Raw genomic sequence first — 26,462 nt, 5'->3', positions numbered from 1 at the left:
CCATTTTACTACTCCTCCCCCCCCACCGCTGATCCATTTTACTACTCCTCCTCCCACCACCGCTGATCCATTTTACTACTCCTCCCCCCCCACCGCTGATCCATTTTACTACTCCCCCCCCCCCACCGCTGATCCATTTTACTACTCCTCCCCCCCCACCGCTGATCCATTTTACTACTCCCCCCCCCCCACCGCTGATCCATTTTACTACTCCTCCCCCCCCACCGCTGATCCATTTTACTACTCCTCCCCCCCACCGCTGATCCATTTTACTACTCCTCCCCCCCCACCGCTGATCCATTTTACTACTCCTCCCCCCCCACCGCTGATCCATTTTACTACTCCTCCCCCCCCACCGCTGATCCATTTTACTACTCCCCCCACCGTTGTAAAATAACTTTTGGAAGCTAGAGAAATGCATTTACTAAAGTCTACATTGGTTTTTGCCATGTTTATTCTATCACAGACACCTTAAAGCATCCTTTTTAAAATTGTGTTACGTGAGCTGCACATGCAAATCAAAAATATAGCAAGTCATTTTACTTAAAGTTTAATTTTAAAAATATGAATGTTACTGTCCCCACTAAAACCAAAAAAAAAAAAACATAAATACATGTTAATTTGTCCTTGAAATATTTAATTGAAATACTGTGTAATTCCATTCATTCCTATGGAGGACTGCTGCTGAGGATTACCAATATGGCCGACCGGTGGCTTCAAAGCCTCTCATTGGCCAATACATAGCATCAGCAATCTAGGTTTTGTATATATCATTGGTCACAATGGATGTCACAAGCTGCTCCTGACGGACATTAAACTTCACTATGCATTAGCTGGCTTCAAAGGTCTCAACACAATTGGAAAGGCATTAAGCCATAGGCCTTAGGAAACATGAGCCCACTTCACAATCTGATTGTGTGGGGAAAGAATGACAGATACAAAGGACAGTCATACTCCTGTACCAACTTCAGGGTGGGAGGGTCTCACTCATAAGCACACAAAAAACATTAAGGCTAAACCAGCCTACCAGCAAATTGACCATTTAAAAAGGGGTGGGGGGGTTCTTTGTAAACTTAAACCATGTAGAAAATATAATGGACCTACATCTTTTTAATAACATACTCTTTACAACCATGGAAAGGGGGATACCTAGTCAGTTGTACAACTGAATACGTTCAACTGAAATGTGTCTTCCGCATTTAACCCAACTTCTCTGATCCCTGACAACAATGAGCTACATGCACACAATAATAGAAAACAGGCCTTCTTGGTCAAATTGCTGCAAAGAAACCTCAACCAAAAAGACACCAATAATAAGAAGAGACTTTTCTTGAGCCAAGAAACACGAGCAGTGGATATTAGTCTGTCCTTTGGTCTGTCTGATGAGTCCAAAATTGAGATTTTTGGTTCCAACCACCATGGCTTTGTGAGACGCATAGTAGGTGAACGGATGATCTCTGCATATGTGGTTCCCACCATGAAGCATGGAGGAGGTGCTTTGCTGGTGACACTGTCAGATTCAAGGCATACTTAACCAGCATGGCTACCACAGCATTCTACAGTGATAGCGCAAACTAGATGGAATGGGGTAAGTGGGACTATCATTTGTTTTACAACAGGACAATGACCCAACATATATCCAGGCTGTGTAAGGGCTATTTCACCAAGGAGTAGTGATGGAGTGCTGTATCAGATGACCTGGCCTCCACAATCACCCCCGACCTCAATCCAATTGAGATGTTTGTGATGAGTTAGACTGCAGAGTGAAGTAAAAGCAGCAAACAAATGCTCAGCATATGTGGGAACTCCTTCAAGACTGTTAGAAAAGCATTCCAGGTGAAGCTGGTTGAGAAAATGCCAAGCCTGTGCAAAGCTGTCATCAAGGCAAAAGGTGGTTAATTTGAGGAATCTAAAACATATTTTGATTTGTTCAACACTTTATTGGTTACTACATGATTCCATATGTGTTTATTTCATAGGTTTGATGTCTTCACTATTATTCTACAATGTAGAAAATAGTAAAAAATAAAGAAAAACCCTGGAATGAGTAGGCCCAAACTTTTGACTGGTATTGTATATAAATATCGTCAAAGATAATATTGTGATAATCTACTTTATCAATTGCTACCCCGTCACCAACTGATATGCTTCACAAAAAACAACAAAAAAAACCTTGGTGTAAAGGCCAGCATAGGTATATTTTAGAAACACAGGGACCTCTCCTGTGCAACTTTTGCAGCACACCAAAAAAATCTATCACTAGCATATCCAAGTTTCATATCATTCTGATAATATTGAAGGTAGCGTCCTACAGAAAAAGCTCCGCTTCCGTGCTGAACTGAATCCTTGCCACGTGTGTTGGCTTTATAATATAATAACAGAGAGATAATAATCTCAAGTGTGATAGGCCGATTTGGTAGTGGTAGCAGGAATTATTTGTCGTCATCTCCATTCGCTAATTAATTACACAGAGAAATAGCTATGTTCTCTACAACTACATTAGAAAAGTAGGCTATAAACATGGCAAGATGAGTCACGCAAACTTATATTATCGGGCAAATTCTATCAATATCATGCAAACATATTTATAGGTCTAGGGCCAATACCAAAACAAACCAGGAAGCAAATGCAGTACCAGCAACCTTATAATAATTAACTGACTACGCCTGAGAGACAATACAGAGAAATGTCCTAACTTCAAGGGTTGTTTGTTTACCATTAAATGTTCAGTGTACATCTAGATAGCCTAGATGTTTTAAATTGCATTGATTTTGTCTGCAAGGCTGGCAACATTTGAGATACTGTACTACCAATATACAAAATGGACTGCTTCAGGATTATTGTTGAATTTCTGTAACAACGAAGTTTAGGTCCGTTTTATTATCTCAGTTATTACCATGTTATTATTATCACAAAGTTATCCAATACACTGAGGCAGACATCTTTCTTTCATGTACTCTGAAGGATATACTTCTGGTCTAACCACCACAGCTGGTAATGACAACCTTGCTTTGAGGACATGTTGAGCAAAGAGTCAAGACAAGAATGTGTGTGGTATTCTCAGCATGCAGAGCACTCCACATCAAATTTGCAACACTGGTCACCCCTAAGTTTACAGGGGCAAATCGATCATGCAGGAAAGAATTACAGCAGAAATGGGCTAAGTCTTCAGATAAACTATGCTGAACAAAAATATAAACGCAACATATAAAGTGTTGGTCCCATGTTTCATGAGTTAAAATAAGACCCCAGAAATGTTCCACACACAAAAATCGTATTTCCCTGAAATTAAACAGCATGATCATTACACAGGGGCACCTTGTGCTGGGGATAATAAAAGGTCACTAAAATGTGCGGTTTTGTCACAGAACACAATGCCACAGATGCCTGCAATTGCCATGCTGGCAGAGGAATGTCCACCAGAGCGGTTTCAGGAGAATTGAATGTTAATTTCTCTACCATAAGCTGCCTCCATTGTCATTTTAGAGAATTTGGCAGTACGTCCAACCGGCCTCACAACCGCAGACCAAGTGTAACCACAACAGCCCAGGACCTCCACATCCGGCTTCTTCATCTGCGCAGGGCGGGGGGGGGGGGGGGGGTACTGAGCAGTATTTCTGTTGGAAATAAAGCCCTTTTGTGGGAAAAAAAACCTCCTGAGTGGGTGGGCCTAAGCCCTCCAAGGCCCACCCATGGCTGCACCCCTGCCCAGTCATGTGAAATCCATAGAATAGTGCCTCATTTATTTATTTCAATTGACTGATTTCCTTATATGAACTGTAACTTAGTAAAATATTTGAAATTGTTGCCTGTTGCATGTATATTTTTGTTCAGTATAGATATAGGACTAGATGTCTAGCGTTACACACGATGAGGATGGACGATCTAACTACACAGCATAATACATAATACCTCTGCAATACAGGATTGCAGTGAGCAAAAAAACTAATACAATCACTAATCAACTGAATTAATAGTTTGAGGCTGACTCAACATGGATCCCAACACAAACAAGTACAACGTCAAACTAACTTACTACTATCCTGGGCCAACACCCACGTAATCCAACAGCCCTATTGGTCAAAGCGCAGTTATAGCCCGCCTCCAGATATGCACGAATGGTCGGCTTTGCTGTCAATAGCAGGAGATTTCATTGTAGGTTGAGACTGAAAACAACAAGCAATTTAAAAGGATTGTTTTTGTGGCCTAAATAGCTGACTAAATACATGCAAAATGACCCCTTGACAGGCAGAATTCGCATAGGAGATCATTTTTCTGAGGTCTATGTAATCATCTTATAAATTACTGAGGGAACACGCATATCTAGTTAGTCAATATTATAAACACACGACGTGGATATATCGGTGACACTGAACAAAAGTAAGCATTGACAACCGTCCCGACTAGCTGACGCCCTTCAATCCCCGAAATGCCAATTTGTTAACAAACTCTGTCAAATGCTGTCTTTATTCTTTGCTCAATTTACCTAGAATGTTCTAGATCTTTTTCTCGAGCTCTGTAGCAGCATGGTGGGGGTGGGGGGCGTGTACCCTAAGAGGATGTTGATTTTACTTGACCCAAAAAGCATTAATGGGGAATGCCTGATTCACAGCACCTTGTTTCAACACCCGCATGATCCCCCCCAAAAATAAATCTAAATGTCAATCTTACAAATAAAAATAATTTCGTAAACAAAAATGCAAGCTATTGAAAGGAGCTACATTGTGCATGCACATATATACAGTTGTCGTGATACAACAAAAACATGGTTTGTCAAATAAGTAAGACGTTTTAGTTCAGCAGGATTTAACACGAAAATAGCTCAATCTTGTTCCCTACCAACTAGCTCCAGTATGGCCTCCGTCCCGCCCCTCTCACAGCAGCACGATATAACCAGCTAACCAAGACAAGAGGTAACAAGCATACAACGAAGAAACATTATCCACAAAGTTTGGCAAATCGTTTTAAAAACGTTCAGCTCACCTTTAGAAACCCCATATGAACGTTTTGTGTCGTGTTTCGCTTCGTGTTTATTCCTATCTGAGCAATAACAAAGCAATTTCAATGGAGTCCACGCTGCCTTTCTCTTGCGTTTGTTTTGTTTTTCTTCTTCCTGACGGGTTCGTTGGAAAGCGCGTGACTACCGAGTCACCTGGTCCTTCACTGACCAATCGCACTGAAGCTTTAAGCTTGACCCAAAACATTGCACCTAAATTACAGTATACTACTGCACACAATGCAGAGCATTGCACACACTTCAGATGCTGTAATACAGTTATCCAGACATTTGTATAAATAGGGAAGTAATATACATACACCTATGACACCCACTTAAAAATATGAGAGAGGCCTGTAATTTTCATCATAGGTACACTTCAACTATGACAGACAAAATGAGAAGAAGAAATCCAGAAAATCACATTACTTATTCTCCACCATAATTTGCAAATAAATTCATTAAAAATCCTACAATGTGATTTTCTGGATTTTTTTCCCCTCATTTTTCTGTCATAGTTGAAGTGTACCTATGATAAAAATTACAGGCCTCTCTCATCTTTTTAAGTGGGAGAACTTGCACAATTGGTGGCTGACTAAATACTTTTTTGTCCCACTGTATCTCCAAAGGCTCTAGGTTACACTTGCTTGGTGCAAGCATGAAACTTAAGTCATTAGGGTTTACAAATACCATCTTTGATTAGATCTGCCAGAATGCTATTTGTTATGTATTGTGATTTGACATTGTTACTATGTTGGAAAAAATTGTCCAGGGCAAGATAAACATGGAACATACAGCCTAGGTTAACTCATTTAGTCAACATTACTGCCTGTACAGGAAATTCTTGGGCACATTGTGTCCCCAAAAATGTACATACAGTACAAAATCACAAAGTGGATTTTGAGGCACCTTCAAATATTAATTGTAACAGACAAGTTGGGTGAGATAAATAAACACAACATAAGTTTTGAGAAACACTTAAAGCTGATAGGATGAGCAAGGTAATGTGAATCCGATCATCGCTGAAGATCCTATGTCATACATTCGCATTTAACCTAAAACACTTAGTAACTGTGTGGTTAATAAAATACATATAAACAAAGCCAAGGATTCCATTGGTGGGAGGGTCTGAGCTCAGGGCCTTGTGGGAAAGTCTGGAGGACTTAGATCCGCCAGCCCCCCCCCCTATCAATAGAAGAGGCTATTACTCAGCAGTAAGAAATAAAACAATCACTTTCACTCAATGTGCTTTGTGTATCTCAACCACTTGCCCCCTCATTTTCAAATTCCTACATAGATATAGCTTCCCTAGATGTTGGTGACCGTTTTACAGGCTATCATGAATTCCATCTTGCAAGCTATTTCAGTATATTTATTACCATTATCTTAGGTAAACCAAGAGTCAGATATAAAGTTAAAAAAGCTAAATGGACAGGTTTATGATGCCTTTGTCCTTGGTCCTCCTGGGCCTTTCACAGTCATTGAGGGCAGAGTCAGCGCCAGTGGAATTGCAGATACCAAATAGTGTCATTACTCAAAGCAGGTCCAAACAGTGGATTCAGCTGGGAGAGAATGGCTATCAACCAGCTGTGAAAGAACAGGGACGAGAAAAAAACCCATTATGATAGCCTTTCAATTATCATATTCATTGTGCACTCTCCTCATCTGCTTCAAGCACTCTTATCATCTTTGTGTTGAATTCATCTTTAATTTGAACAAAGCCAGAATGTGGATTGTTTTGTTTTTTAGATCCAATGATGTAAAAAAAAAAAGAAGAAATTATGCATCGTACAATAACAGTATGTACTGTGGAGTGATCAATGAAATACAGTTTAATGAGAACAAAGAAGGAGTTGTTCAGCAAACCTCTCTCCATCATGAATTCCCAACATTTTACTGAGGAGACAATGCACTGTGCTTGTTTTGTACATTTGCTTTCAATGTTGTGGCCAACTACAGTCGTCAGCTGGTTCATTAACACAACGGCTCAGTAACACACAGGCATAGGCTGCTCCACAAGCTCAATATTTATCAAAAAGAGTCGCTATGTAAATAGATGCAGCAGACAATCCAAGTAACTGTTTGCTGTTTGTTTTGACTGTTTCCTGGGTCCGCCTGGATGGATCTGACTGTGCTATAATCAGGCCAGCTGTCATATTTGGCAGCAACTAATAGCCCACTCTCTGGTATTTGTTCTGAAGCACAGAGACCTATACCTTATCCATTAAACACTGATAACTGGCAAGAGTGGTTTCATTAGGCAACATAGTTTGAAGGGAGAATCTGCAATCCTTTTTTCCCACTTTTAAATTTATGATATATAGCCATTGATTCTTGAAGAATATAACTTAGAATTGCCTCACAAGCTTTGTTTAACTTTCTAACCCAGAACCCAAAATAAGCTTGTTTTCCTCTGTTGTTTGAAAACAATGTAATTGTAAACAAACAATTTATAGCCTCAAAACATGATTAAAACGACACTTGTTATATCTTGTATCCATAGCTGTCTATTAATTTGAGCGTGGTTACATTTCTCTAGCCCTGTCCCTCAGCTGTTTACAGAAACAGTGGTGGACTGACCGCTTTGTAAATAGTTTGAACTACAGATTGCCCCTTTAAGTGGTGCTATCTGTAAAATGTGAATACAGGCAAAATAGACAAAGTGAACAGAAGATTCATAAATACTTGAACAGAGCCCCAATTAAAGACAGTGGATTTGTAACAAAGACGTGGCTTATTGAGCTCCTTGCAACTTCTCCCAGTTTTTCAGGTCAAAGTTCACCAATTTGATCCTCGTGTGAATCACACTGGTTTCTCACACACTTAAATACAAAAGGGTATTCTGTTTCTTTCACATTCTTGGCAGAGCTAAGGAACCAATAAATGCACACGATGCCTTGTATTTACTGCCCCCTACCGGTGGAACAATATGCATGGATGTCACAATGTTTTTAATTTTTTAAATATATATTTTTATTAACAACAAATCAATACAAAAAGTACATGAGGAACACAAGTATATATAAAGAATATACAAAGGACATTTGGGCTAGGGGCGGGATTAGGGGGTACAATATCACATTCCTTCATCACAACAGCTTTTTTTGTTGGCAGAGTATTTCATTGTCTTAAAATATAGTTCAATTTATTTTTGCAAGGTAAGAAAATGTGGTGTTTTGTTTGTAAATTACATTTGTGAATATGAAATTTGGCCAAAAGAATAATGAAATTAATTACATAAAATTGTTTCAACTTATTTCTATCATAAGTAAAGAATACAAGCAGTACATCTCTCCATAATAGTGTAAAATCTTCATAAATGTGTACAATTATAAATCTACTGATGTATTGCCACAGGGTAGCCTAGTGGTTATGGTGTTGGACTAGTAACTGGAAGGTTGCAAGTTCAAACCCCCGAGCTGACAAGGTACAAATCTGTCGTTCTGTCCCTGAACAGGCAGTTAACCCACTGTTCCTAGGCCGTCATTGAAAATAAGAATTTGTTCTTAACTGACTTGCCTAGTTAAATAAAGGGTAAAAAAATGAATACAATGCCAAAAAAGATGCAACACTGTTTCTGGATAGTCATTACAAAAAGTACAATTTGAATGCATGTTTTTTTTATATATATATTTTTTACTTCTAGTGGTTGGCAGGATAATATTTATGAATAATTTTAAAATAAACTTCCTTAAATGTTGTTAATAAGTAGGTATGTGTGTTTGCCTGTCACTAGCTAGCTCAGAGGTCACTAGCCTGGCTGACGCGCGTGACTACACTGCTCTGTCGATTAAAAAAAAAGAGCAAACAAGTTGAATGAAGCCTGTGCTGTATAGCAAAACATCTATACATTTCACAAGGAATAAAACAAAAATCGTGATACTTACAACAAGTAACAGCAAACTGCAGTCAATACTAGCATGGTAATGACGACCCTGTGAGAAGCAGATATGGCTATTCATACAGTAATGCAATGGAATAAACATGTTATTTTTCTAAAGTTTAAAAGCCACACCATCAAAGAGTGGGCCATAACAAAAACGTAATTTGCTTATACATTTCATTAACTTTTTGTGATATAATATCGATAAACAAAATCCGACAGCCAGGATTATTTTTCATTCTCATCTCTTTCACATTTCCTGCACAGTAGAAAATGAATTCTGTCCCGCAATACTCACCCTCTGTTTGGTCCCTTCGGAATAAACCATGGTACCACCCCTCCAACAAATCCCCAAAACAGTGTAACTATAACCATAGGAATGGCAAAAGCCATGTTGCGTCTTATGATTGTTGATTTAAGAATTTTGATTTAAAAACCGTTTACTGTTTAATGCCTACTACATTAGACTAAATTCACGAGAAGTCCATGAGAACTACAGAACTTTAGTAGCATATCGGTAAATCAGGTCACATGATGAAGCGCCTACGTCAAGAATCGCGATGCATAATGTAGCCTATTGTTGATACATTGTAGAAGTGCGTAACAAAATGAATGCAGTAACAAGTATTACGTTTGAGCTCCACCCTCTCCGTTTCAAAGTTACGGGCCAGTCCATGGACCGAATGTCCCCTCCGCTTCCGAAATTTGAGTGACGCGAACAGCTGCGAATTCGTGATTTGTCCAAATAACCAGTGATGAAAAACAGAAGCACCAAACTATTTCTGCTAGTTATCTATCGAAGGTGCCCATAGTTTAAAGACAGATATACGGTACCATTTCTGTTTACGTTGCTTGCCCATTACTGGCAACCTTTCAGCAAGATTCCATAGAAACAAGGCCGAGGCTGCATATCAGTAGGTAACCGCCGCGTTCTGCCCCCGTCCCGCTCCAGTAAAGATCTGTATCATGTTCTGTGTTTATTTTTACTTTAACTTTACGCACACATTTTTTTTGTGGTCACCCCCTCACACATTTCTCACTGTCAATCGTGAAAGATAATTCTTAAAGTTTTACAGGTGAAACATTCATGCAGCATCTGCATGCAAACCATTTGATCTCAATTAGTTTCATGGGAATATGCATTTAGATCTTCTTTGTTATGTACAGTGTTGTTTCGAATTATGTACAGTGAGCGAATTTCAGAGCAGATCGTGTTAACAAACTGTAGCCTACCTGTGTTTTGTTTCAAAGCACATATTTTGCCTAGTGGCAAGCACTGTTGAGTTAAGGCCACATGAGAGTAAAATGCCAGCTCTTGTATGCCATCAGTAAATATTAATACAATTGTTAAATTATGAGCCTAGTTGGTTTAGCCACAGAAAAAGTGAGCAACCTTCCCGCTAGCCATGATTGGCTGAGATAACGAGTGGGCTGGACATGCCGAGAGATGAGTTCGGATTGGTCTGCCATATAGCCCACTTCTGCCTGAGCTGGTCAGTATGTATAGCTAATCCAAGTTTAACACCTGTTTTTAAAATTTTTATCACGTAGTAGAAATGCAAAAGTGTGGCTCTCCACTTTCTGGAGGTCCGAGTTTTGAAAACAGGGTAATTAGAGTATGATACCTAAGGAGATGGAGAAAACACCTGTCTCCGGATTACATCTTCAAACTAAGGGCAACCATGGCATCCGTGACAGGGAGAAGCGTCCATCCACAATGTACAGTGGGGCAAAAAAGTATTTAGTCAGCCAGCAATTGTGCAAGTTCTCCCACTTAAAAAGATAAGAGATGCCTGTAATTTTCATCATAGGTACACTTCAACTATGACAGACAAAATTAGAAAAAAAATCCAGAAAATCACATTGTAGGATTTTTTATGAATTTATTTGCAAATTATGGTGGAAAATAAGTATTTGGTCAATAACAAAAGTTTATCTCAATACTTTGTTATATACCCTTTGTTGGCAATGACAGAGGTCAAACGTTTTCTGTAAGTCTTCACAAGGTTTTCACACACTGTTAATTTTTTTTCACTCATTTTGTCTGTCATAGTTGAAGTGTACCTATGATGAAAATTACAGGCCTCTCTCATCTTTTTAAGTGGGAGGACTTGCACAATTGGTGGCTGACTAAATACTTTTTTGCCTAACTGTATATGGGTAAGATAGTCTAACTAACTACATTTTCAGTTATTACACGTTTTTAATTTTGACAGAAAGTCATTTTCATTTCAAGTTAATGTACTGTTAGCTAGTTAGCTAACGTTAGTTGGCTGGCTCGCTAGCTAACGTTATGTGTATGATCTTATTACTCGTATATCAAAGCCATTTGCTTTGCTAGTTATAGCCTAATGTTATCTAGCTAATATTGAACCTGGTTGGTTAGTTATTTGCAGATTCATGCAGGGTAGTAACGTCATGAGTTGGGATTATGGTTCATTGTTTACCTAACTAGCTAGCTACATGTCTTAAAAAAAGACTCCATAAGGCAAGTAACTTTTTATATAGAATGTCACTGCGACAACTGTTGATAGACGTAGCTGGTAAATTCACTCTGGCTATCTACTCCGATTTCAGAGCATGAGTAAGACAGTCTAGCTAGCTACATTTTCAGATATTACACGTTTCTAATTTTGACAGAAGGTTGTTTTCATTTCAAGTTAATGTACTGTTAGCTTGCTAGCCAACGTTAAGTGTATGATCTTATTATTCGTAACTCAGAACCATTTGCTTTGCTAATTATAGCCTAATGTTAGCTAGCTAACATTGAACCTTGTTGGTTAGCTACCTGCAGATTCATGCAGGGTAGTAATGTCACGAGTTGGGATTATGGTTCATTGTTTACCTAGCTAGCTAGCTAGCTACATGTCTTAACAAAAGACTCCACAATGCAAGTAATTATTTCAATAGAATGTCACTGTGACAACTGTTGATAGACGTGGCAGGTAAATTCGTTCTGGCTATCTACTCTGAGCGCAAAATAACTGATACATTTATGAACGCTCAACACCCGTTGAATCTGGCTGATGTCAGTAAATGTTGGCAAAAAAGCATAAATTGTTGCCAGCAGCACAGTCGCTGTCAACCACGCCCTGGATAGCATAAAAACAGCCTAACCAGCTCTGCTAGGGCAAGTAAATTGGTCAGTGAGCTGTTCTCTCATTTGTGTCTGGAAATAGCTAACAGGCTAGCCAATGTTAGCCAGTTAGCTTGGGTGCTTGACTGTTGCTGTTGTTAGGACAGAACGCTCAGATCAACCTCTCTGGGCTCGACAACAGCCAGTGAATTTGCAGGGCGCCAAATTCAAACAACAGAAATCTCATAATTAAAACATCTCATAATTAAAACATACAAGTATTATACACAATTTTAAAGATACACTTCTTGTTAATCCAACCACAGTCTCCGATTTCAAAAAGGCTTTACGGCGAAAGCACATCATGCGATTACGTTAGGACAGCGCCTAGCCACAAAAAAACATACAGACATTTTCCTGCCAAGGAGAGGGCAGAAATAGCGATTAAATTAATCACTAACCTTTGATGATCTTCATCTGGTGGCACTCACAGGACTCTATGTTTGTTTTGTTCAACAAGTCCCTCTTTATGTCCAAAAACCTCAGTTTAAATTGGCGCGTTATGTTCAGTAATGCATTGTCTCAAATAACATCCGGTGAAATTGCAGAGAGCCAAATCAAATGACAGAAATACTCATCATAAACATTGATGAAAGATACAAGTGTTATACATATGATTAAAGATACACTTCTTGTTAATCCAGCCGCTGTGTCAGATTTCAAAAAGGCTTTACTGCCGAAAGCAAACCATACTATTATCTGAGGATAGCACCACATCAAACAAACACAGACAATCGTATTTCATCCCGCCAGGCGCAACACAAAACTCAGAAATAACGATGTAACTCATGCCTTACCTTTGAAGATCTTCTTTTGTTGGCACTCCAATATGTCCCATAAACATCACAAATGGTCCTTTTGTTCAATTAATTCCGTTGTTATATCTCCAAAATGTCCATTTATTTGGCGCGTTTGATCCAGAAAAGCACCGGTTCCAACTCGCGCAACATGACTACAAAATATCTAAGAAGTTACCTGTAATCTTTGTCCAAACATTTCAAACAAATTTCCTAATACAACTTTAGGTATTTTTTTACGTAAATAATCAATAAAATTGAAGACGGGATAAACTGCGTTCAATAGCGGATAAAAACAAAGTGGAGCGAGCTTTCAGGTCACGCGCCTCAACCACAACAGTACACTTCACTCGACCCTCATTCTGAACAGGGCTACTTCTTCATTTCTCAAAGGGAAAACATCAACCAATTTCTAAAGACTGTTGACATCCAGTGGAAGCGATAGGAACTGCAAGCAACTGCCTTAGAATTCTAGATTCCCATTGAAAACCCATTGAAAAGAGAGTGATCTCAAAAGAAAAATCCTGGTTGGGTTGTCCTCTGGGTTTCACCTGCAAATAACTTCTGTTATACTCACAGACATCATTCAAACAGTTTTAGAAACTTCAGAGTGTTTTCTATCCAAATCTACTAATATTAATATGCATATCCTAGCTTCTGGGCCTGAGTAGCAGGCAGTTTACTTTGGGCACGCTTTTCATTCGGACGTGAAAATACCGCCCCCTAGCCTAGAGAGGTTAAGGAGATGGGTGGTGCTAAAGCTTAAGAAGGTGTGAACGATGCTGAATGGGTGTAGACAAAGAAGAGCTCTCCAGTAGGTACGGAAATATTCAAAGGCCATTTTCTCAAAAGTGAGGTTACAAGTTTATCAACTTTCAAAGCAGAATTACTTTCCCATTGTTCAAATTTAGCTACATAAGACTTTATTAAAAGAGCACCATTCGCCAGAGTAGCCTACTCTCTACTAGTAGAGCTGAGACTGTACGTATGTCGAGAATCCGGCACATGTGCAGAAGCTTCGGGACCTTTAGCCCCTGGGAAGAGCGGTCCAGAAAAGTCAGACCGCAGCCACGCCGTAGAAACAACCCCTGCAGCTAGCCGGAGTCTGAGCCTGTGGGGGTGGATGTGTCACAGCTCAGTCTTGATCTAGTCCATCAGATCTTTCTGGTCAACCATCTCCAGCTGCCTGCTCCAGCGGTGGTAAGCCAGCAGAGCAATGTTCTTGGCAGAACTGAGCTCATCTGCGTGGCAATGGATATTACATAAAAAATATGCCGTTTTCAGCTACAATAGTCATTTACAACATTTACAATGTCTACACTGTATTTTTTGATGTTGATGTTATTTTAATGGACAAAAATGTGACCCATAAACTTTTGAATGGTGGTGTATTTTAAATAGTTTAACACTTTTTTTGGTCACTACATGATTCCATATGTTATTTCATAGTTTTGATGACTTCACTATTATTATACTATGTAGAAAATAGTGAAAATAAAGAAAAACCCTTGAATGAGTAGGTGTGTCTAAACTTTTGACTGGTACTCTATATATACACTACATGGCCAAAAGTATGTGGACACCTGCTCATCAAACATCTCATTTCAAAATCATAGGCCCTAATATGGAGTTGGTCCCCCCCTTGCTGCTATAACAGCCTCCACTCTTCTGGGAAGACTTGCTTCCATTTAGCCACAAGAGCATTAATGAGGTCGGGCACTGATGTTGTGCGATTAGGCCTGGCTCGTAGTTGGTCGTTCCAATTCATCCCAAAGGTGTTCGATGGGGTTGAGGTCAAGGCTTTGTGCAGGCCAGTCAAGTTCTTCCACATTGATCTCGACCAACCATTTCTCTATGGACCTCGCTTTGTGCACGGGGGCATTGTCATGCTGTAACAGGAAAGGGCCTTCCCCAAACTGTTGCCACAAAGTTGGGAGCACAGGATCGTCTAGATTCTAGAATGTCATTGTATACTGTAGCGTTAAGATTTCCCTTCGCTGGAACCATGAATCCATCTCACTCTCCATTGAATACAAGCAGTTGACGTCAACCCCTCAGTGAATATTCAAAAAAGTATTAAAATAAATGAGATGTATCCACCAATCCAAAGAAAGGAATAGGTGGGAGACTGACAGCCCGCTGTTCCACACTGTGGACAACAATAAGCTTTTCGTCATAATATCCAATCTCTGACCCTAGTTTGTTTCAGGTGGCAGCATCGTATTAGTGGAAGCATAGATTGTTCTCAGTGCAGGCCTGGCTGTAGCTAGATATGTTGCATCTGGGACAATTTTAGCTAACCCAAACCTAATTTTCCTAACCTGCCACATGAATTATTCTAACCTACTAATGCTAATTCTCCTAAGCTGCTACAAAAAGTCACTTCTTCTGCTAGTCAAAACCAGCAGACCTGCCCTGAGAGCAGTGTGAGTATACACTAATATGATATAGCTTTCAGGTGAGAGCTTTCACGTGGTCCTTTGTTTATAGGCTCTGTGCGGTGTTACTGCTTTGATAGTCATTTCTGTGAGAGCAACCATTTTGTGACCATGACATTTTAAAGTATATATTGTTTGTTTATTTGTATAAAAGTTTAATTAAATGATAAAGGTTATTTACTAGTAGTTGGCTGAGGAGTATTTCTCTGTAATAAAGCCCTTTTGTGATTGGCTGGGCCTGGCTCCCAAGTATGTGGGCTTGGCTCCCAAGTGGATGGTCCTATGCCTTCCCAGGCCCACCCCTGGCTGCGATGTGAAATCCATAGATTAAGGTCTATTAAGGTCTGAGGTCTAAATGAATTTAAGGTCTAAATGAATTTATTTCAATTGAATGATTTCCTTATATGAACTGTAACTCAGTAAATATTTGAAATTATTGCATGTTGCATTTGTATATTTTTTTTCAGTTTAGAAAGAGCTGGTACTAACCTCATGAAGGTACTAACCTCATGAAGGTACTAACCTCGTGAAGCATTTTCAAGTTATAAATTAAAAACCAACGGTTTAATATCTAAACATTTCCAAACTCTTTTCACATGAAGTTAAATGGACAAGAAGTACCAATTATGTTTGATGTGCCTATTACAAGTGCATTCAAAATGTAGAATTTTCATGCGTCCTCTTCACTTAAATGTCTTTCTATGCCTTAGGCCAGCCACATCTTCAGATATTTTGTGTGCGCCTCTCCTGTTTGTGTGACCTTCTGCTGTGGCTCACACCGCAAGACATGCACAAGTGCATGCAGAGATGTCATGATTCTTTCTCTGTCACACACACACACACACACACACACACACACACACACACACACACACACACACACACACACACACACACACACACACACACACACACACACACACACACACACACACACACACACACACACAACTTGATATCACAAGATAAACAAGACACAACCTCAATGGTTTCACTGAGGGACATTCCCAGGTATTGTGCAAGGCCATTGTGCTCCATATGTTGTTGTTTTCCTGTAGAGCTGGAACAAACTGTTCATAAAGATGGATGTCCAGCTACATTTTCTCTATCATTTTGGAGGCCAGAGGTTGCTCTCTCCCCCCTCCCTCCCCCCCTCCCCTCTCGCTCACACACCCACACCCACACATAGGAAAGCAATAATTATTGTTGTCATGCTAACTGTATTTATTTGGTTTATTTTGTTGATCACGTCTAACCTTGATCACCACTGATGAAAACAAAAGAAAGACAGCATAGTTGCATAGTCATCAGTGAAGATTCGATCTAAATAGATGTCTTATGGTGGCTGGTACCAGGTCACAGGATTTCCCCGTCGCAACCCACGGAGTTTACAGAGCGGAAACGCTGTATTGAATACTTAACCAACATTTCCTCCTGTTCCGGCTTCTGGCGTTTTCTCAACAGACATCGGTTGAAACCCACCATCCTGTATGTTTACATTAACATGAAAATTGAAAAAACTAAATTTTTATTTGTCCGATGTTGCAATTTATTGAGAATGATTGAAAATTATGTCTGTTTGGATATGCGCTTGTACGCGTCATGAGCATTGTCATAGAGTTGTGCAATCTCTCTATGTGCAGTGGGATAATAAAAGGGACTTTCCATGACTATATTGGAATATACGCCTATGCAAATGAGCAGTCGTCGCTTCCCTTATATACCAACTACTATGTGAGGCCCATCATGAACGCTGTGAGTGTGGAGAAGGCGGCTAATGATCTTCCAGAGCGCCTCTTTACCCAGACAGCACGGCAGGATGATTCAGCAGTGGCACGGCCGTGATGCTGACAGCACTGTTACCAAAATGACTCATCCTGATGATGAAGCCAAAGAAAGAAAAAGGAGAGAGAACCTCATGGTAAGTACAAAAAGAAAGTGACTAACTACCTAATGAAAGAACCCTAGGCTATAGGGGTAAATGAGAATGTTCTAAGCTGTCTAATTTGTATTCAAATTCATGGTTATTTTATTAAGAGGACTAGGCCTGTACTGTCTAATGGCCTCTATTTAAATAAACGGAGTAATTTGTGCAGAATGCATTCAGAGGTGAGGTTACTGCATTTAAGGGTTTAGACTATTCTAACATTAGGCTAGCCATCTCCCTACAACGTTAAAGCACAATACTTTATAGTACTCTATGATATGAATAGGCTACAATAATGTAATTACAGGATAATCACATGTATAGCGTCATTAATCCACGTGAAATAGACCCATGTCTGATAATGTTGTTGAATCATCAAAAAGTATTGCTAAAATGGAGACTATAGCCTAATTAAAATTTTAAAAACGCATGGCAAGAGATTGTTAAACATTTTATATTCGATACACAATTATAGCCCTAGTAATTGTAACTTATTGAAACATGTTCTAAATATGTTTGCAACTAGTACAATTTTCCTAAGACAATTTAACAATTTAGCGACTACAAATAACTTCTGAATAACTTCTGATTAAATTGTTCAATTAGTAACATATCAACCAACAAACTGCTATTACATTTTATGCCCCAACTAAGGTATCCCTTTTGATTTAAAACAGTTTATGAGAATTCATGTGATACATGATGAAATACCAAGACACTGTGTTGTTAGATAGTGAAACCTAACCTTTAATGTAAAGTCATATACTTTGAAGAAAGATAGGTCTACTTCAGCTCTAAATAATCCATTAGTATTGTTGCAACAATAATAACAGAAACAAGTAATATTCAGATAAATGCACCTATTCTTGTTATTTTATTAGCCTAGTATTTTTTTATATATATTTGTTTTATTGCATATTAATTAATTATTTGAATTTATGGGCAAATATCTGCTTTGAAAATAGTCAAATTAAAGAGCAATGTCCAGATTTAATTTAATTGTTCAAATCTTTGAACAGGCCTTTAATTTAATATTTTCTTAGTGAGTTCCTGTTTTTATGCTGGATGTTTGGCAATTGGCACTATTGTGTTTCAGTCACGTGCCCTGCGTTGAAGAATAGAAACCTACAAATATAAAATTCTTTAAAAGTGAACATTTTACACTTGAAAACCTGGTATCGGTCATCTGTCTACATAAAACAGGGACATGCCAGCGTGTAACTTCAGTGCAGCATCATGGGAATGGATGCAACAATACTGCAAATATACAAGTGATCCTTGGAGGTAGCCTACAATAAAAAATAAAATCAAGTCTGACATATTTTCAAGGGATAGTTTGTTTTCTCAGTCACAGTATCATGTCCTTTGTACCTAAAGGTATTACAATGAGACAGAATCAATCACCAAATACTTTTCAAATTTGGGAATAGTCTACATATTTTAGATTTTTTTTTCATACTGATGTAACTTTTTAAAGTGAGTTATCTTTTAATTGAACTCATGTACTAAATAAACGGTATGGCTGTTTTTTGTTTATGCTTGTGTGATCGCATCACTTTACAGGAAGGATGAGCTGTTCATTCATCTGTAAATGAATGCACTGAACACACCCTGAGTTCTTAGCTTTGAGAACTGAATTCCAAGGGTTGTATTTCTGAAGTCAGCCCATGGAGCTCAGTTCTTAAGCCTGGACGCTCCCTAATCTTGCACAGACAGATATGTGACCAGAGCAACCTAAAACGGAAAGAAATAACCCAAAGTAACTACCTCCATTGCATAGTATTATTACTCGAATATCATTCTTGTAAAAAAAAAAAAAAGATTTCAATCAAACCCTGGATTTGGTTATTATGCTGTACACATTTGTCTTTAAACCCCAACATTTGTGATATTTTCTTGATTTTAAAGTGTACTTGTTGCAGATATATCACCTGCCTTTTCTTATGCTGTGATAGTCTCTAACTGATGGCTAAGTGTCAGTTTGAATGTTGCTGGACTATTCTCTAAATGGGCTCTATGGCTCCTTTTTGTCCGTAGGCCTGATAGAAGATATTGTAGATTAAACATAAATAGACCAGGCTGTAATTTTAGCCCAAAATATTGTATCTTTGGTTTACTCAGAGCTCAAGACGGTTGCTGCCGATTCTCCTCAGTGTCAGCCTTTTTCCATAGTGAGCTAATTTGAGAATGTACAAATGAACAATGAAAATGTCGCAATATTATTATTAAATATTTTGTTTATTTAGTTTATGTTCCACAGCTGAAGAGGACACGGATCAAAACAAGATCAACTCACTGTGGAACTTTCTCACCATCCTTTATAAAAACAAGTCAAAGTATCCATTCATTAATCACTACTCATCCAGCACAAATAAACAAATGTCTTTTAAGAAGTTTCCCAAAAAATAACAATGTGTCCAGTTCATTAGGACACCTACACCACCCGATGTCACAGGAAGGCCATAAAGATCATCAAGGACAACAACCACCCGAGCCACTGCCTGTTCACCCCGCTATCATCCAGAAGGCGAGGTCAGTACAGGTGCATCAAAGCAGGGACAGAGAGACTGAAAAACAGCTTCTATCTCAAGGCCATCAGACTGTTAAACAGGAATTGATGGAAATTGATGTCAAATATATCACTAGCCACTTTAAACAATGCTACTTAATATAATGTTTACATACCCTACATTATTTGTTAATAATAATTACCTGTTAATAAGTAGGGAAAACTCTGTTGTAAGAGCCCAGTAGATGGATCCCCACCTGGGGGTGTGTGGGGAGGTAAGGCTGCTAATGATAGCTATTAGACACCTTATTATGTGCTCTGTTGGAAACGTTCCTTCATTTTCTGTGATCCGACAAGATTCTGTGTATTCTGTTCACTGTGTGCCGACCACAGTTATAATGTTTCGTAAAACGACAAAGAAGCCTTTCAGAGAAAAACAAGTAAACATGTAAAGCGCTTTTTGTGTGGTCATTGTTTTTATATTGTCATTAAACAATACTGTGTCATACATTCTTATAGATGTGTGCCTGATACCTTGAATGACTTAGGAGAGAGGCAGCCTGCCACACTAATGGATCGAGTAGACGGCCTGCTTGGGTAACGTCATCAGTAGTTGCCCATATGCTGTGTTTTTAGAGGAGTTTAAACACACAACTCCGGGCCTGTTTGAACTAAATAAATTGCATCCACAGAAGAAGAAAAAAAATCACAAAGTTTTTGTCAATTTTGCTCCTATGGTGTTGTAATCAAATGGACACCTTTATCAACCAAATCATTGATAAAGTGTGTAACTCTGTGATAAATCTGTGTAACTGCCAAAGTAATCTGTCCCATTTACACAGGTGTACGGTTGGATAGATTGAATAGAGACTAAATTAACACATCATGTCAAGTCTTAAAACCTTAGTTTGCCATTGTACCTTTTTAATTGTTACAGCAACTGTGTTTTGTATTTGTATTGCATTTATTATGGATCCCCAGTAGTTCCTGCCAAGGCAGCAGCTACTCTTCCTGGGATCTGGCAAAATTAAAACTTCTTCGGGATCGGTGTCCCTTCCACGGGACGGTTGAGCTAACGTAGGCTAATGCGATTAGCATGAGGTTGTAAGTTACAATAAATTTTCCCAGGAGATAGTCATATCTGATATTGGCAGAAAGCTTAAATTCTTGTTAATTTAACTGCACTGTCCAAATTACAGTAGCTATTACAGTGAAAGAATACCATGCTATTGTTTGAGAAGAGTTCACAATGCTGAACATGAAAACAAATTAGGCACATTTGGGCAGTCTTGATACAACATTTTGAACAGAAATACAATGGTTCATTAGATCAGCCTAAAACTTTGCACATACACTGCTGCCATGTAGTGGCTGAAATCTAATTTGCACCTGGGCTGGAATAATACATTATGGCCTTTCTCTTGCATTTCAAAGATGATGGTACAAAAAAATACAAAATAACGTTGTTTTTATTCTTCGTATTATCTTTTACCAGATCTATTGTGTTATATTCTCCTACATTCCTTTCACATTTCCACAAAATTCAAAGTGTTTCCTTTCAAATGGTACCAAGAATATGCATATCCTTGCTTCAGGGCCTGAGCTACAGGCAGTTAGATTTGGGTATGTCATTTTAAACAAAAATTGAAAAAAAGGGTTGATCCTTAATTTGAAAAACATTACAATACTTTCATTACAGAATTCACAACACACTAAGTGTGTGTCTTCAGGCCCATATTTCACTACCACATATCTACAACGCAAAATCCATGTGCACGTGTATGTATATGTCCCCAGCTAGCCATGTTTCCGTGAAACGGAGTGTGTTACAATCCCGGATATCTCTTTTGGAAAGTAACTCTTGCCCTGATTTTGTCGACTTTGTTAACTAGGGACTGTAACAAATACTCGGGAATATACTCGGGAAGCGGTGGGTGGTGTGTGCGCATCCAAAGCCTCACTAGAAGACCGTTCCGGCACCCTCTCCTCCGTGTTGTTTTGGATCTGCCTCTGGAGTCAGTTCAAATCCCCTGGGAGGTGCAGACAAAGGATTCGCTTTGGGAAAGTCGTATTCCTGGTTGTAGTACTGGTTGTGCTGGTAAGTTGACGTCTCTCTGATATCCAATAGTTCTTCCCGGTTGTATGTAATAACACTTAAGGTTTTCTGAACTAACAATGTAAGATATAATACATAAAAAAATACTGCACCGTTTCCTAAGGACTAGAAGCAAAGCTGCCATCTCTATTGGTGCCATCTTGCTAAGCATATTGTCCATGTGAAAGTTAATAATTTGGCCAAATGTACTTGGATGTGTAGTGTTTAGCGTATTGTTGCTGGCATGTCATCCCTACTTTGTTTATCTTGCCAATGAAAAAGTAATTAAAGTAGTTGGCAATATCAGTGGGTTTTGTGATAAATGAGCCATCTGATTCAATGAAATGGGGGCTTTTCCCCCCAAAATGTCATTTAAGGTGCTCCAAATCTTTTAAATATTTTTTTTAAACAAATGAGGCCTACCTACACACTCGTTAGCCTACACGAGTTAAGTAAACTGAAGGACTATAATATGGTCTTGGCAGTTCTGATGCCTTGTGACACTGGTCATTGTGCTACTGCAGGCTGGAGATTTCACAAGAGTTATCCAGGGATTTACCAAGAGCACAGACCCAGGCACTCCATGACTTTCACATGGACAATATGCTTACGTTGATAGATTACCAAGTCTTTAAGAGAAGACAACAGCTCTATAAGCATAACTAGGAAGTGGTGCCCCAACTTCCTAGTTAATTACATTTACATGATTAGTTTAATAAGGTAATATTAATTACAGAGAATTGATTTAATAAAATAGCATGTTATATATAATTGAATCCATAGTAAAGACATGCCATTTCTCTTATTCACTTTTTTAGGCCAAACTGTTGGAACTTTGGCTTTCCTGGATATAGAAACTATATTGTGACCACTGCATCCAATGGGTATGGATACAACTTTAGAACAAAGTTCTTGAGCATTAGTAAAAATGTGATCAATACATGTGGATGATCTTGTTCCTGTAGTGTTTGTAAACACCTTGGTAGGTTGATTAATAACCTGAACCAGATTACAGGCACTTTCCCCTCTTTCCACTGGGATTCTCTGCCTCTAACCCTATTACAGGGGCTGAGTCACTGGCTTACTGGGGCTCTTTCATACCGTCCCTAGGAGGGGTGCGTCACGTGAGTGAGTTGAGTCACTGATGTGATCTTCCTGCCTGGGTTGGCGCCCCCCTTGGGTTGTGCCGTGGCGGAAATCTTTGTGGGCTATACTCTGCCTTGTCTCAGGATGGTAAGTTGGTGGTTGAAGATATCCCTCTAGTGGTGTGGGGGCTGTGCTTTGGCAAAGTGGGTGGGGTTATATCCTTCCTGTTTGGCCCCGTCTGGGGGTGTCATCGGATGGGGCCACAGTGTCTCCTGACCCCTCCTGTCTCAGCCTCCAGTATTTATGCTGCAGTAGTTTATGTGTCGGGGGGCTAGGGTTAGTTTGTTATATCTGGAGTACTTCTCCTGTCCTATCCGGTGTCCTGTGTGAATTTAAATATGCTCTCTCTAATTTTCTCTTTCTTTCTCTCTCTCGGAGGACCTGAGCCCTAGGACCATGCCTCAGGACTACCTGACATGATGACTCCTTGCTGTCCCCAGTCCACCTGGCCGTGCTGCTGCTCCAGTTTCAACTGTTCTGCCTGTGATTATTATTATTTGCCCATGCTGGTCATTTATGAACATTTGAACATCTTGGCCATGTTCTGTTATAATCTCCACCTGGCACAGCCAGAAGAGGACTGGCCACCCCACATAGCCTGGTTCCTCTCTAGGTTTCTTCCTAGGTTTTGGCCTTTCTAGGGAGTTTTTGTTAGCCACCGTGCTTCTACACCTGCATTGCCTGCTGTTTGGGGTTTTAGGCTGGGTTTCTGTACAGCACTTTGAGATATCAAAGGGCTATATAAATACATTTGATTTGGTTACAGTAAGAAGCTTCCTCTTGAGCGGACAGCTTGATGAAAACCAGTCAATATTCAGGTCCTCAAGAAAGTAGACCTCTCTGTTTACATCACATACAGTGGGGCAAAAAAAGTATTTAGTCAGCCACCAATTGTGCAAGACAAAATGAGAAGAAAAAATCCAGAAAATCACATTGTAGGATTTTTTATGAATTTATATTACGAATTTAGTCAGCCACTTCTTACGAAGGAGTGGCTTCGTAAGAAGCATTTCAAGGTCCTGGAGTGGCCCAGCCAGATCTCAACCCCATAGAAAATCTTTGGAGGGAGTTGAAAGTCTGTGTTGCCCAGCAACAGCCCCAAAACATCACTGCTCTAGAGGAGATCTGCATGGAGGAATGGGCCAAAATACCAGCAACAGTGTGTGAAAACCTTGTGAAGACTTACAGAAAACATTTGACCTCTGTCATTGCCAACAAAGGGTGTATAACAAAGTATTGAGACAAACTTTTGTTATTGACCAAATACTTATTTTCCACCATAATTTGCAGATAAATTCATTAAAAATCCTACAATGTGATTTTCTGGATTTTTTCCCCTGAATTTTGTCTGTCATAGTTGAAGTGTACCTATGATGAAACTTACAGGCCTCTCTCATCTTTTTAAGTGGGAGAACTTGCACAATTGGTGGCTGACTAAATACTTTTTTGCCCCACTGTACACTATCAAGCATTTCACAAATATTAGTTAGATACTGACTGCTAGCACTTGGTGGCCTATAGCGACACCCCAAAAGAAAGGCTTTAGATGTGCCAAGTGAACCTGCAACCACAACACTTCAATAACACCTGACATAAGATCTTCTCTAAGCATTACAAGCTGAGAATATATACAGGAACACCTCCCCCATAAGCATTTCTGTCTCTTCTATAGATGTTATATCCTTGTATTTCTACTGGTGTATCATCAAATTAATTATCTAAGTGAGTCTCAGAAATGGCTAATATATGAATGTTATCTGATGTTAGCAAGTTATTGATTTCATGAATCTTATTTCTAAGGCTACATATATTAATATGGGAGGGCCGACCGGGCTTTCCTCCAGGTACGACGACAGTGGCGGACAACCATCTGGGTAGAAGATACGCCAACCTCTTCCTCCTGCTTGGGGAAGAGCGGGGGCTGGTACCCCAGGGAACATTCAAAGGGCAATAGGCCCGTGGCAGAGCAGGCAACCCACACAAGCTGCTGGCTCCACGTGGTGGGGTTGGCGGAGACCAGGCAAATGCAGAGTTGTCTCAAGGTCCTGGTTGGCTCGTTCCGACTGGCCATTGGACTGGGGGTGGAACCCAGAGGACAGGCTGGCCGACGACCCAATGAGGGTGCAGAACGCCTTCCAGAACTGGGACGAGAACTGAGGACCCCACGTCAAGGGGCAGTCCATGGATCCGGAAGACATGCTGCACCATGAGCTGGGCCGACTCCTTGGCCGAGGGTGGTTTGGGGAGAGGAATGAAGTGGGCGGCCTTGGAAAAACAATCGATCACAGTCCGGATGGCAGTGTTGCCCTCAGATGGGGGAAGACCCGTGACGAAATCCAGGGATATGTGGGATCAGGGATGGTGAGGGACAGGCAGAGGTTGCAGAAGGTCAGCCGGAGCTTGCCGAGGAGTCTTTTTCTGAGCACACACTGTGCAAGTGAGAGGTCAGGGACCATGGTGGGCCACCAAAAGCGTTGTCGCACAAATGCCATGGTCCGGCAGGTACCCGAGTGGCAGGCCAGTCAGGAGGAGTGGGTCCACTCCAGGACCGCGGAGCGGACTGCGTCAGGCACAAACATCCGTTTATCGGGGCCCCACCGGGGTTCAGCCTCCCTGACCTGTTTCCCTATACCCCAGCTGAGTGCCATTGCCTGGCATGAGGTGGGAAGGATGGTCTCGGGCTCTGGGGTAATAGCAGTGGGGCTATAACGGTGAGACAGTGCATCCGGATTGACATTCTTGGTTCCCGGCTGATTTGAGAGGGAGAAGTTGAGCCGTGTGAACAGCAGGGCCCATCTAGCTTGCCTCTAGTGGAGGCATTTGGTGGTGCGGAGATGCTTCAGATTTTTGTGGTCGGTCCATACGATGATCTGATGTTCCGTCCCTTCCAGCCAGTGCCTCCATTCCTCCAACTCCATCTTCACTGCGAGAAGTTCACAATTTCCCACATCATAGTTTTTCTCTGTAGCGTTGAGGTGATGGGAGAAGAAGGAGCAGGGATGTAGCTTCAGGTCCAGGGCAGAACGATGGGACAGAACCGCCCCCACTTCTACATCCGACGTATCGGTGAAGTGGTGTTTTAGGTTCCGGAACTTCGCAGTCAGCAGCAGGGGACCATGTGAACGGAACCTTGGGAGAAGTGAGTGCTGACGGGGGAAGACAGGGTGCTGTAACCCCGGATGAAGCGGCGATAGAAGTTGGCGAACCCCAGGAAACGTTGCAGCTGCACCCTGGACGAAGGCTGGGGCCAATCCGCCACCACTCTCACCTTCCCGGGATCCATCTGGATACTCCCAGCGGAGATGATGTACTCCAGAAAGGGGATGGTGGAGCGATGGAACTCGCACTTCTCTGCCTTTTTTGACTTTTAGCTGGTTCTCCAGGAAGCATTGAAGAACCTGTCAGATGTGGAGCACATATTCTTGTGGGGAGCGGGAGAAGACAAGGATGGCATCAATGTAGAAAAAGATGAACCGGTTCAACATGTCGCAGACAACATCATTTGCCAGAGCCTGGAACACAGCAGGGACGTTGG

General features: G+C 40.3%; 2 protein-coding genes across 6 annotated transcripts in view; both read right to left on the bottom strand.

Annotated features, from left to right (window-relative positions):
• crebrf (creb3 regulatory factor) overlaps positions 1 to 5,374 on the bottom strand; it is a 28,433-nt gene extending 23,059 nt beyond the window's left edge. Inside the window, exon 1 of one of the 5 annotated variants that reach the window (XM_021617442.2) lies at positions 4,984 to 5,374. In XM_021617442.2, the coding sequence (XP_021473117.2) occupies positions 4,984 to 4,998 (15 nt within the window). In that variant the 5' untranslated portion in view covers positions 4,999 to 5,374. The remainder of the gene's footprint in view (positions 1 to 4,983) is intronic. The other 4 variants (XM_021617441.2, XM_021617443.2, XM_021617444.2 and 1 more) reach the window with 4 other exon arrangements.
• Positions 5,375 to 5,551: 177 nt separating this feature from the next.
• On the bottom strand, positions 5,552 to 9,738 carry LOC110533334 (V-type proton ATPase subunit e 1). Its single transcript, XM_021617446.2, has 3 exons — positions 9,178 to 9,738; positions 8,884 to 8,931; positions 5,552 to 6,583 (listed from the first exon to the last, which is right to left on the bottom strand). Exons 1-3 carry the CDS (start codon positions 9,270 to 9,272, stop codon positions 6,490 to 6,492), a joined length of 237 nt encoding a protein of 78 aa, XP_021473121.1. The 5' UTR covers positions 9,273 to 9,738; the 3' UTR covers positions 5,552 to 6,489.
• Positions 9,739 to 26,462: the final 16,724 nt, after the last annotated feature.

This window comes from Oncorhynchus mykiss, chromosome 10, assembly GCF_013265735.2.
Source record: "Oncorhynchus mykiss isolate Arlee chromosome 10, USDA_OmykA_1.1, whole genome shotgun sequence".
In the NCBI taxonomy this organism is placed as follows: Eukaryota; Metazoa; Chordata; class Actinopteri; order Salmoniformes; family Salmonidae; genus Oncorhynchus; species Oncorhynchus mykiss.
The sequence above is the reverse complement of the archived record's forward strand: the minus strand, read 5'-3'. Positions and strand labels throughout refer to the sequence as shown.

Bases quoted from the DNA above. Each gene is read 5' to 3' on its own strand.
- LOC110533334 (XM_021617446.2), bottom strand. From the start codon at position 9,272: ATGGCTTTTGCCATTCCTATGGTTATAGTTACACTGTTTTGGGGATTT. The intron at 8,932-9,177 runs GTGAGTATTGCG...TGCTTCTCACAG, and splicing joins CCGAAGGGACCAAACAGAGG to GGTCGTCATTACCATGCTAG. The intron at 6,584-8,883 runs GTAAGTATCACG...GTTCTTTCACAG, and splicing joins GCAGTTTGCTGTTACTTGTT to CTGGTTGATAGCCATTCTCT.